Here is a 13314-nt window from a genome sequence, read left to right as displayed (position 1 = left end):
TTGACTTATAATATTAGGTTGAGGGTAAAATTCCTGAAATATTTCTGCTTTTCATCTGTCAATACTACTTCTGAGGTCAAGTGTCTGATCTTACCATATAATGCAGCAGATGATTTGCAGCATATTTTATTAAGACATAATTGTAAAGGCTAGGACTAGTGCTGGGAAAGGTCATGGATTTCAGGGGGAGTGTGGGAGTAATACTCATGAGCCATGGATGAAACAGATTCTGTGTTACAGAGGGATCAGTTCTAGCCACAGCAGGAGTTCTAAGAAATGTAATCTTTTCGTGGAAGACCATAAAATGATCTGCAGTAGTGGAAAACCTCCTGTGTTTTCCATGAAGGCTGTGTCTCTGTTGTTAGAACGTGTGTCGCACACCAGGCTCGCGGTGTCCCCTGGAGCCCGGGGTGCAGATCTGCCCCCACGGCCACTGCAGCAGGCCTGGAGGGCTGAGCTCAGCAGTGTTTGCATCTTCTGAACACACAAACGTGTAGGTGAGTGACCACTTCTGTGTGGCCACAATGCTGCTCTTTCATGGCACTGGGGAAAGAGAAAAAAATAGTGATGAAAAGGCCAGATACCAGCTACACCCTTGGGAAGAGAAGAACAAAGGATGACTTGAGCTTAGACATAAGACATGAGCTAGTTGTGGCACAAGTCAGACCAGTCTTTGCATACTGGCAAGCCCCAAATTATACCCAGCCTGAGTTTTTACATTGAAGTCTATTAAGAGCTGCCATAAATGTTCCAGGTTGTGTTGACAGAGGTTTGGGCAGGAGGGTGGCTTGTGCATTGGTTTTGTCCTCTTTTTCTTTCAAGAAAGGAGCATTGTTCAAAATTGGGCTTACTCTTTTCAGTATAGCTTGTTGAAAATTGGCAATTATGGTTTCTTCTGGCTTTGCAACTGATTATGTTAACCTTCAGCAAATTAATTATCTTCTGGCTCACGACTGCACACAACACTTTGTGAAATGGAATTACAGTAGAGCCCTGCCAGATCTTGTCACTCTACTTTGTAACCCTTGTGGGAACTTTCATAAGGCTCAGCAGTGAGGTGATGACATGAGCACTCCAACTGCAGCTTCCAGCTGGTTAGGTGTAGGTACTGCTGATGGAGTGATCTAATTTTAAGGTGTAATTATTTACATGAAACACACAGGAAAACAAATTACAAATTAAGACTAATTAAATGGCCAAATTATATTTTATTAGAGTATGTTCCTTTTCTGTTTGATTTCTGTTTTATTCTGTTTTGTTTGCTTTTATTGCTGCATTAACTAAAAGTGTTTGTAAGGCTGTGTTATTGAAAATAAAATGATAGGCATATTGCAGTAACTGATCAATATTGGTGGTATTTCTGTAAGCCCTTTAGTCCATTGTTGCTTAAAAGCAAGATGGAGTATTTGATTGAAATTTTGTGCGATACATAGAATTCTAAATTCTCATTTCATGTCTTGACACAGGCTTCCTCTGTGGAATACTGCTTAGCAGAGCTGCCTTGATTTCCCTGCTCTTGCTTTGAGTTCTTTGGAGATCACTTTAACATTGATTTGAGAGGGTTCTTAGTAGCAGTTAAGTCTACTAATTTCCAAAGTGACCATTTTCCATTGGTGAATGTACAGTGTTTGATAGGGGATGCTGCAAAACTGCAAGAGTTCTACCATAGTGAAACTTAATTTTTCATTAAGATGAGAGTTCAATCATGTGTCTTCGGGGAAGTTAAATCTTTGCTTTCATATTTTTCACTCATTACTCATGCTGTAAAACTACAGTAGTGTCTACTCTGAATGCTGATTATTAAGAGTGCATGTGTTTTGCTGTTGCAATGGGCTTTTTTTTTAGTGGAGAGCATAATGAATACATTGATTTTCCAAAGAGTTTTACTCTAGATTTTAGCTTTTTCCTTTTCTTTGGAATAGAGAGAAATTTCAGTTAAGCCAAAATCTTACCTTTTCTGTCTGTAAGCCTACTTGGAAAACACCCGCAAAATCAAACATGCTAAATTTGAGAAACCTAAGAGAAGTATCAGTACAGATCTCTACTATAGTTATAGTGTACATATGTATGTGTGTGAGTAATACGGCTTATTTCTGTCTGGGATTAATGTGTGGTAGAATAGCAGCAGTAATGTTAAAAAGCAAATTGTTTTCATGGTAAAGGGGTGAGAGAGTTAACCTGGGACAATGCTTGTGTTCATTGCGTGTGAGTTCTTGTCATCCTCACCACAAATATGCTCACAGATAAGGAAACAGAAAGTAGCTGGTTTCAGTTCTGTAGTTGTGTTATGAGCAAAGTGGAAGATATTTCTGTGTAGCAAGAGGATTGCTGTGTGTGTCAGCAGTAAGAAAATGCTGTTTTTGAGGGAAATGTGCCTGGTAGTAGACATGGCACTGGCTTAGTCTAAACTCACACTGCTTCCAGAGACTAAACTATTGACACCTGGGCTTGGGTGGGCTCCACCAGCAGTAATCAGTGGTAAAGACAAAGGAGCTGCTGCTCATTTCCAGGCTCAGTGCTCTGCCACACGATATGGGGAGGAAGATTAAAACTTAAAACAATTGAAGGAACTGTTCTTTTTTCAGTCTCTGGGGAAAAAAGAATAGTTCAACACACTTGATCAGATCTCCTGTTCCTGGCATTTTAACACTTCTCTGAGTGCAAGAAAATCACAAAATGGTTGAGGCTGGAAGAGACCTCTGGAGTTATCTGGTCCAGCCCTGTGCTCAAACAGGGCTGTGCAGAGCTGCTTGCCCAGGACATCTTATAAATATCTCCAAGGATGGAGAGAGATTCCACAGCCTCCCTGGGTAACCTGTTCCAGTGCCACTGATCATCTTTCAGCTGGCTTCACAAAGTGTCTGGTAGTGTGTGTGCTCTGGCTTGCTTAGGTTAGGATATGGAATTGGCTGGTTCCTGGCTGCAGGCATCACACAGCAGCAGAATGGCAATGTGAGGGCTAAAGTCTGTGCAGGAGAATGGCTTTGTGTGTTTGGCCTGGGATATTTGGTACAGAGATCTGGTTTTCAGGTTTTACTCCTGAATTTTTCTACTTTTATCAACAAAAATGTTGTTTTCAACTTCTGAGATCCTATGTGTTTCAAGTTCCCAAGATCTTGAAGAGTAAAAGAATGTTGATCAGAAAATATGTGAAATCTCCATCCTTTAAGTAGGGAATTCCAGTTACAGAAATCTAAACTGCATTTTTAGTTAGCTAATTTTGTGGTTTCTTAGGTAATAAGCCAGAAAGAGGGTACTTCAAGCCTCATTTCAAGTAAGTCCTTTCAGTAAAACTTTTCCTGCAGCACTTGGAAAACACTAATAAGAATTCTTGCCCAAGAGTATAACAGTGATGTGTTACAGGAGCCCTGGCCTCTGAGGCTGTTTGTTCAAATCCTTTTGTTTATTATGAGCTGGAATGCAGGGCTGTGGGCTGGGCTGGAGAACACCAGCATGGTGCCTTCGTGACACTTGGCATTAACAAATGGCATCTTTGTTCCAGCCTCTGCAGCTCCTGGAGCTGTAGAGGGGCAGTGTCTGGAAAAAGGAGCACGTGTCAAGTGGCTCAGTTGTGTGGAGCAAATGCAGCAAGTGGAGGAGGAGAACTTTTCCCCCGGTCATTTTTGATAAACTGATTTAGAATATGGTCTAGAAGCAAACAGATTTACTTCATGAAGACTAAAACAGAGCTCTACAAGGACTGGGAAGAAAATGACAGTCTAAAGACTGGTAAAGTGTTGTGTAAAATTTTATATACTGGTCTTTAATTGTTTACATTGTGCTGTTATTATCTCTCATTTCAAATTAGTGATAACTGAGTTTTAAGTAATATTTAAGGAATATAATTATGTTTAATGGTGGAAGAAATGTAGCTCAGCTTGTGGAAATACATATTTCAGAGGAAGTGTTGCTATGCAAAAAGGATTGTTTTTCTAACTAACTAGTTCATTTTATGCTAAAATCTCTTCTATGTTTTAGAAATTCTCTTTGCGTGAGGAGAAAGTATAATAAATGATGCTTAATCCCTTTTGTTCAGAGCAGCTTTAGTATTGGTGTGCAGGTATTTACCAAGATTCTTCCTTTTGAACATGGTGTACCCACAGCAAAATACTATTAAGTGTACGTCATGGCTTTTATTTCGTTGTTTATGGGAATGAACTGGAAGGAAAATAAACAGCCTGAGTATTTAAAGGACTTTCTGCTATGACCAGAGAGTTTGTTTATTGCTCTGATATGTGCTTTGAATGTGTAGATGCATAGCAGCTGGTGGTGGTGCCTGCAGACAGGAATTTGTGCCAGTGCAGCTCTTTGAGCAGTGGGATGTGTAATGTGCAAACAAGCAAGAATTTTAGTAAAGTAATGGGAAACAAATTAACATTTTCAGTTCTTTTGGGGTTTTCAGAGTGCTCTGCGGTTTGAGGGACAATGATGGTGGGATAAAGGACAAAAAGGGAAGCAATTGCTTTTCAGAATTTGGGATGAGGTTACACAGGATGCTTTTGGTGTATTGAGCCTCAGCCCCATGGAAAGAGGCATCACTGCTGAGGGTGCTGGTCCACCGTGGGTGAGCCTGAGCCAGCGTGTGCCCAGGTGGCCAGGAAGGCCAGTGGCATCCTGGCCTGCACCAGCAGTGGTGTGGCCAACAGGACCAGGGCTGTGATTGTCCCCCTGTACTCAGCACTGGTGAGGCCACACCTCAAATCCTGGGGTCAGCTTTGGCCCCCTTGTGACAAGAAGGACATTGAGGTGCTGGGGCATGCAGTGAATGGAGCTGTGATAGGGTCTGGAGCACAGGTCCTGTGAAGAATGACTGAGGGAACTGGGTTTTTTTATCCTGGAGGAAAGGAGGCTCAAGGGGGAAACTTACTGCTCTCTGCAATTCCCAACCAGGAGAGTAGCCAGGTGGGGCAGGGCTCTTCTTGCAGTAACAAATGCCAGAATGAGATGAAACGAGTTCAAGATGCATTGAGGTGGTTTAGATTGGATAGCAGGAAAAATTTTGTTCCCAAGAGGATTCTCAAGCACTGGAAATAGGCTGCCTAAGGAAGTGGTGGAGTCGCCATGCCTTGAGGTATTTGAAATCACTTGGAGGCATGGTTTAATGGTGGGCTTGGCAGTGATGGGTTAATGGTTGGACTCAATGATCTTAAAAGTCTTTTCCAACCTAAACAAATCTGTGATTCTTCTTCAATTTACGGCACATCTGTAGGAGGCAGTTTACTATACTGCTGCTGATGCATGAGGACTGCAATGTGTCTTGTGCCTACTACTCCTTCATTGTAAGGAACTCACTGAGGCTCTTGGTGGTACTTATTTCTTACTACCTTCATGAGGGAGCTGCTCTGTGGTTGTTACCTTTGGCAGGTGAGGTACAGCCTAGTCATTTTTTAGGCTGTTTCAGAGAGAACAGCTCTAGTGAGTTTGAGTAACCCCAAAGGCATTCCTATAAACTGCATGACTACTTTTGTGGGACTAGAGATGTGTGCTCAGTGGATTGCACATGGAGATCACTTTTAAAAAGGCTGTGCCTTGCTGGTTTGCAGTTCTGTAGCTGAACAGGATTAGAAGCCATGCAGGATTAGACAAACAATTCAAAATACAGGTGCTTAGTAAACCTTGTAGAGCAGCAGCTTTTCTTTTTGTGGGAAAGACCAGTGTTTTATTGTCTTCTGGCCATTCCTCCCTCAGTGGCAGCTGAGTTCTGCCAGGCTGTGATGAAAGCCAGGTGTAACTATGGGCTCTGTGTTAGTCACCCCAACCAGGAGCAGCTGAGCTCCTGCCTGGCTGTCACAGGCTGTTCAGCTCCTTCTTGACTGCTGGAAGCATAAGGGATAGTCCTGCCAGTTCCCACTCCTTTATTCTGGAAAACTGGGTTACTGCAGGGGTTGCAAGAGGGATCCTCAGTGTTTAGCTCAGTGATTTACATGAATACAAAATGACATTGTTGTAAATTTCCCCCCCTACCTTCTCTGTACCCCCACCTTAGAATAAATGTTTAAGTGGATTTTAGGGGGTCCTTGGGTCAAGATTCTCTCATGTCTGTAGGTGACTCCATCCACAGATACTCCTCATCAATGTGGAACAGAAGAGAGAAGATGGCAAGAAAGATGAAAGCAAGAGTAAAGCAGGATTTTTTTTTAGTTTCATCAGATCACGAAACCATATCTCTGTTTCTTGCAAAAATCTCTATATTTGAGAAGTTTTAATAAAATTCAGAACTCAATTTTTACATCTATTTGTAGGCCACAACCTTGTTTTTTCTTTACTAGTATTTATTTTTACCTGGATGTGTTGTTTTGCTGTTAAATGTCACTTACGACAGTTAGTGTCTTCCAGGTAGTTTAGCATTCATTAATAGAGCATAGTGTTATATACTTTTAGTTTGCATTATGTCTGTTGCTCCTGAGGAGATTCAGGACACTTGGGAATTTTCACAGTGAGAACATCCATTGGAATAATGTCCCCAGGACAGTGGTAGTTTCCCCAAGAGTGGACACTTCTAAGATTCAGCTGCACTGGGTGTTGGACAGTCTTGTCTAGACTGTGCTTTGGCCAAGAAAGCTTGGGCTGCATGGTCCGTGAGGTCCCTTCCAACCTGTCATTCTATGATTGATGGCAGGGTTTTAGCCATGCTTACTTGTATCTTGTAAGCCTGACTGATTTTGTGGGGGCCATAAAAGAGCTGTTTAGCATGCCATTGTTGACAGAATTTATCATCAGGTCCCTGCAAGTATATTTCCCCATTTTTTAGTTCAAATTGGTTCTCTGTACTAATTAATTGACTATATATTAATGTTGACCTCAATTGAGATGGCATTGTTTCCTGTATAATCTGTAATGATAACTTTTAATTAGTAAATTTACTCATAATTGTATCATAGCTTTAACTGCTTTCACTGAGATAACACTGAACAAAACTGATAAGACTTCAGAATACCGGTTGTCTTCAATTTCACAGTGATGCATTTTTGTGCCAAAGAATTTTTCTTGTTCCCATATTTAACTTTTACTTTATCAGGAATCAATGTGTAATTTCTAAGTTGGAGGTATTTAAATATTTCCTCTTATTAAAAAAAAAAATCATGTCTAATGCTTATCTCCCAAAATAAAAGCTCTTGCCCCCATCTCAAGCTGTTTTCTGGGTTTTCAGTATGGATGGATGAATGAAACATTCAACTATCTCAGTGCAGCTGGGAGGTTAAGATGATTCTGGCAGAAAGTAAAGAGGATTACTTTAAAGGCAATGAATATGATAATTTACACACTAACTGTAATTGAATTGTCATGAGACACAGAACACGCCAAGCTTTGATTCACACATTGCTTATGCAGAGGAAGGGATGGTAAGCCATGGCCACGTTTTCTGCACAAATCAGGAACTTGCTTTCTGGTGCAAATACAGTCTGGCATTCTTATAAGCAAAGGTTTAAACTTTTTTCAGCTCACACTATTGTTCTCTCTGTGTTTTTGAAGATCTATGCATGTCCTTTTGAGCACATTTTAAAATAAAAATAGAAACCATTTTCAGTTCTGTTTAAAAAATGTATCAGCTATGTACTTCGTGAATGTATTGACTACTGTGTAATACAACATTGTCTGCTTATATTCAGCCACACTCTTTCACTCTTTCTCAAATTAAATCTAATCTCTTCTACTTGGAAATTAATGATAGGACTTTTTAATCTATTTCTTCAGCAGCAGGTGAGCTTTAAACTTTAAACAAGGTAGCTTTTCCCCACAGCTGTCCATTGGCAAAGTGGAGATTTGGGTCAATCAGTGCTTGAAGTTGCTGAAGGAATGTCATGTTTCTAAGGAAGTTAAAAGTTTATTTTTTAAAAAGCCATAATTAGTCTTCTGTAAAGACTTGCTGTAAGCACACGTCTGCCTTCCAAAAGGAAACACAATTTAACTTTGGTTACAATTCCTTTATCTCCTCACTTTGAAAGTAAAACCAGGGTTCACCCATTGCTTTCTGTCAGTGTTGAGTTGGTAGCTTTAGTGGACATTGTCAGTTCAGCAGACACGCTGTGTCAGCTAGTAAAGATTAGGAACCAGATGTTGTAATTGTGCTGGGGGAGTAGGTGGTGCTGGATGCCCTGGCAGTGGTGTGAGGTTGTGTCTGTGCCCCTGGGTGTGACAGGGCTGGGGAGGGGCTCTGCAGGGCTCTGGGAGCTCTGTCTTGCTCAGAGCTCACATGGGCAGCCAGGTAACAGAGCCCTGCAGTGGCTGTAAAGCTGTGCCAGAGAAAAACAAACCAGAGACTCAACTTCTTTGTGTGATGAGTGCCCTTTCAGCTTAGGAATAAAGGATCCAGCACAGGAGGAGCAGTGCCCTGCTTGGACGCACCAAAGTCTGAGCAATATGAAATGATTCTACTCACCCCTTATCTTAAAGGGAGGAAATTATTTGTCAGTGTTGTAGCTTAGAGATGTGAAGCTTCTAAATATAGCAGATTGAGTTATTTTTTTTTCTCCCTCAAATAACTGTGTAAATACATGCACGCTGGTTCTGCTGCACACTGGAGAAAATGACAGAGCTCTATGTATTATTAATAAACAGGAGTAATGGGATTGGCAAATGATGGTGACAAAGGGGGCCAGGTGAGGGTAACCAAGTGTGACTTCTGGGGATCATAAATGAAAGCTTTGAAGAAGCAGCCAGCCCTTCCCTTAGGGAAGCTTGGGACAGGCAGTGCTGTTGGAATGCTGGTGCTTGTGTCTGTGGTGGGTCATACTGAGGTTCTCCTGGTGTTCCCCCTGGAGAAAGGTGGGGTGAAAACAAGCAGAGACCATGTTAAATCTCTAAGAGATGCCTTAGCAGGCCACCTTGGCACAACTTCTTGTCTAAATGTTGAGAAATATTAACCTTTATTAAATAAACACTAGGTTTGAACAAATAATTGTGTTAATGTCATACGATAGAAAACTGTAATATCTGATCTGTTTTTCTATTCCATAGCCCAGATGGTTGGTATGTACAATTCCTGAAGTTCATTATGTTGCCATGAACTAGATAGTGAAAAAAACCCACATGCTTGGAGTTATTTTTATAACAATGTTAGATTGAAATATATTTTAAACCTTTTTCAAGCCTTGCTTTATCTGAAGTTCATTGCTTTTTAATGATCAAAAGAATTTGATGCTTGAATATTTCACAAACTTATTAATTAAAGCTGATTTACCTCATTGCTTTGATATAATTCTATTTGGGATATTGAAGTACATTCTGTTGTTGGATGTTCAGAATAACAACTTTGCCTTTCTTGGCGCTCTCTGTTCCTGTCCATGTCCTAGAGATGGTTTCTGCTCAGGGAATAGGACTGAGCAAAACTTGAACTCCACTCACATAGTAAATGCTGCACCTGCAGTGTCCTTATGTCCAGTGCTTACTCACACACTGGGTTTTGGTTTTTTTTTGTTTTTTTTTTTTCTTTTGCCTGTCAACCTTCCTGTTGTCATATCCTTACACTTATTCCAGCTCTGTGTTGCCCAAGTTGCAGATCTGACGCTGTAATGACATCCTTCCCTGTTTTCTGAGAAATAAGTTGTAGGCAGTTTCTAAGAAGCCATGAGGTATTTCTTCAGTATTCCAATATCTTTACAAATCCTGTAAATACTTCACAGTTTTGTTTTAAGCCAGTAGTGAATGCTTCAGCTTTCTTTATTAGAATGTTTGTGGAATTGCCAATTAGCGGCCTTTAGTACTTTCTTCAGTCTTTCAGTTCGTGGGTTGTGGAGAATTATTTTATTACTGTGTTTAATATCTACATTGGTGGAAAATCAGAAGTTGTCTAAACTCAGCAATTAAGCAACTCTGCAGTAACTCTACTTTGTTTTGAGCAGTATTCAGGACATGTACCAAGGTCATATTTTGCTTTGACACAATAGCTTTGGCATTTCTCCATTGAAGTAGTCTCCCTGAAGTTGATTTTCCAAGTATTTGGCTACAGTTCTTTATTCACAAGGGGGAAAATCTGAACAACATTATTTTAATTCCTCTACAGGTGCAGATGCTGAGCAGGATGCTGCTGTCAAACTTGCCCAGGAACGAGAAGAGATAGTTGCCAAGTATGACAGAGTAAGTGAACTTTTTAGTAATTTAAAAGACATTTTATAATGAATCTTCATAATATGTCTGTTTAAAAAGTGAATCATCATTCCAGCTAGCTGTTGTTTAAAATACTCTGTTGAGTACTAATCTGATGTTTAATGATACACTGGCCTCTGGGTGAATTAAACTCTCTCTCCAGTGGGGATATTCTGGATAATGACTCAATTTCAGGTGCATAGCAAGTTACTTTGGGACTATTTCAGGGAATGTATTGTATTAGAAGTAGTGAAAGTGGGGTGTTTGAGGATGCTCAGTGTATCTGTGAGATTAGAAGGACTATAATTTTACTTTTTATTTATTTAGTCTTTGGCTATGGTAGTACAAACACTGAAATCATAGTACAAAAATTAAAAGATGAGTGAGCTGTATTGTTTCTCATCTTGTTGAGGGGAGGTAAAGAAATGCCCTGGTTGTACCATGTTTGTTCTTGGACCCCTTGTCAGGTAGAGCCTGGCACAGACTGTGCCTAGAATCCTTACGTGGTAGTCAGGAATTTTTGTTACACTTACAGACTTTTTAAGTGTCAGTGGAGTACAGAGCAACAGCTTTGTAGAGTTCAGGGAATGTTTTATGTGCCAGATTTACTGGTGGTCTGCACAGTGTGCAGTAAATGAGTGGCTCACCTCGGACTGAGGAAAAACCCGATTGTGTGTGGCAGGCTGACACCAGCTGCTCCTCACAGCTGCTCAGTCACTGCCACCTCAGCTGGGCAGGGGAGAGAAAAGGTAACAAAAGGCTCCTGAGTTGGGATAAAGGCAGGGAGAGATCCTTCACCAATGACTATCATGAGCAAAGCAGACCTGAGTTGAGGAAATCTGTTTAATTTATTCCCTATCAAATCAGAGTAGGACAAAAATAAAATAAAAACTGGATCTAAAACATTTTCTCCCCAACCCTCCCTTCTTCCTGGGCTTAGCTTTGCTCTCAATTTTCTCTACCTCCTCCACCTGAGCAGTGCAGGAGGATGGGGAATGGGGGCTGTGGTCAGTTCATCCCACAGTGTTTCTGTGATTCTTTCCTGCTTGGGGGTTTATACTCTTAAGCCTTAAACTCTTCCCTTTTTCCAGTGGGGATCCCTCCCACAGGCTGAAGTTCTCCATGAGCTGCTCCAGCCCTGCTCCCTCCATCAGGGTCAGTCCTTCAGGCACAGGAGCTCCAGCACGGGTCCCCCATGGGGTCACAAGTCCTGCCACCAAACCTGCTCCAGTGTGGCCTGGGCCATGGCCAGTGGCAGGTCCATGTTGGAGCTGGCTGACTTTGTCTCTGTTGGATGTGGGGGAGGCCTCCAGCAGCTTCTCAGAGAAACTACCCCTGGAGCCCCTGTACTAAAACCAGGCCCCCCAAACCCAGTTCACTGTGTGTTCTGAGGGGTGGCCTGATTTCACAGCCAGTAACCTGTGCACAGCCCACACCAGAAGCAGGCAGAGCTGAAATGCAGTTAAACTTCTGCAAGCCTTTTGCAAGATTGGCAGCTGGAGAGCAGGAATGGGACATGGATGAATGCATAATTGAGGGGAAGACTCAGTGCTGCATTGTTTGACAGCTGCTGCAAGTCAGCATGCACTGTCTGCAGGATGTGTTCTTGCAGGTGATAGTTCAGGAAAGATGGACTTGGGAAATGAAAGGAGTAGAGGGCACTCTGGGGACCTTGATGGATTATTGTGGAGTTTAACAGCAAGTGTGGGATTACTGTGACTGTGGTTGAAATGTATTTTGTGTATAGCAGTGACTAAAAGAGATTTCCTGTGATGAAAATGTTTGTAAAGGCTGGCATAGGTGTTCTGCTCTCTTTCTTCTTGGTTGGTTAGGTGAGGACTGGTGTTTTCCTTCTCCTCCTCTAACCTCCTGCCACCATGTCCCAAAGGTTATGCTTTCAGGGGTTGAATGCTCCCTTATGTGTCTTTATTTATTGTGTCATGAAATATAATTTGGCTTTTTGTTTTTTCCTTGCCCTTTAGGGACGTGAGGGTGCTCAGATTGAACCGTGGGAAGATGCTGACTACCATCTTTACAAAGTCACAGACAGATTTGGGTTTCTACAGTAAGTAGCAAGCCTAAAGAAAATAAGATTAAAAGTTTGCTACTATGAATATTCAGGCTCTTTATTGTATTACCTATTTGGTGAAAGTATTATTTTGACTTTAATAGATATTTTGGGAACTGCTGTGTAAGTGTTACTGCTGGCTAATCTTTCACTGTGCTTTTCAATTCAGTTTCTATCTGGGTTTTTATTTCTGTAATTTGATCTTGCATAGGGAGTGAAATGTTTTAAAATATTTTATTGGGGAGTGAAAATTGATAGTCTACAAAAAACATATTCCAAGCTAAATTGCAGATAAATTTTGGTTGTGAATAACTTAGTTGGATGTAAACAAACTTGAAGTTCTTGGAAGGATTTATAAAAAAATTATTAAAATGCTTAATTTAAAAAAATATCCCAACACATTAAGGTTACTCAATGGTTGTATATGAGCAAAAGTGTATCTCCGTCCATAAAGGATGAGTGTCTTTTGGCTTCATATATTTTTTTTAACCTTACTGAAATCTCTGCTGATTTGGGACCTAATATTGAATCAACTTTAAGTCAGAAAATGCCAGAGTCCAGGTGCAATTCCCCTACAGGTGCCTCCTTTGTAACATAATCTGTTCCTTTTTGGCAAATAGAGGATTAGAGTATTACATTGTGTTAGGGTTTTTGTGGTTGGCAGATGTAAATATCCAGCTTGCAGAAACTGAGCCAAGCTGACTTGCTACTTTTGGTGATATTAGGACTCTCTGAGGTTCTTGGTGTTTGACATTTTTGTTTGAATATATGAAATGCAGTTCAAGTCCAGAAAAATCAGTGATAAATGGAAAACTTAGTAATACCTATGTAATTCATAGTATTGGGAAGGGGATGTTTATATTCTTTTTTTGGAGGACATTTTTTCCTTCTCTTCTTTCCTTTTTGCAACGTTACTGTTTTTACAAGCTGTCAGTTAAAAGTCATCTTTACCTGCAGACTGCTTGTGCTTCACTGGGGTGAGTTAATTTGATGTGTGACATTCAGAGATCTGTTTCACACAAAGAGGTCCTTGTGGTGGTAAAGCCCAGCTGCAGCACCACGTGCCTGCAGTTGTAGCATTCCTAATGCAGAAAGGATGTCAGAGTTATTTCATTTCTGAAATAGAGGCAATGGAAGACACTGCAGGGTTCACCTCTGAC

At 40.9% G+C, this 13314-nt stretch overlaps 1 protein-coding gene across 9 annotated transcripts in view; it reads left to right on the top strand.

The window, feature by feature from the left end:
• USP6NL (USP6 N-terminal like) overlaps nucleotides 1-13314 on the top strand; it is a 110796-nt gene that overhangs the window by 41030 nt on the left and 56452 nt on the right. For 8 of the 9 annotated variants that reach the window (XM_064421735.1, XM_064421740.1, XM_064421739.1 and 5 more), the window contains 2 exons: nucleotides 10004-10077; nucleotides 12069-12151. In XM_064421735.1, the coding sequence (XP_064277805.1) occupies nucleotides 10004-10077; nucleotides 12069-12151 (157 nt within the window). Of the gene's footprint in view, nucleotides 1-3545; nucleotides 3730-10003; nucleotides 10078-12068; nucleotides 12152-13314 lie in introns of those variants that run through there. The other variant, XM_064421734.1, reaches the window with a different exon arrangement.

Source organism: Passer domesticus, chromosome 5 (assembly GCF_036417665.1).
Source record: "Passer domesticus isolate bPasDom1 chromosome 5, bPasDom1.hap1, whole genome shotgun sequence".
In the NCBI taxonomy this organism is placed as follows: Eukaryota; Metazoa; Chordata; class Aves; order Passeriformes; family Passeridae; genus Passer; species Passer domesticus.
Note: the sequence above shows the minus strand (reverse complement) of the source record. Positions and strands in the feature narration are given on the sequence as shown.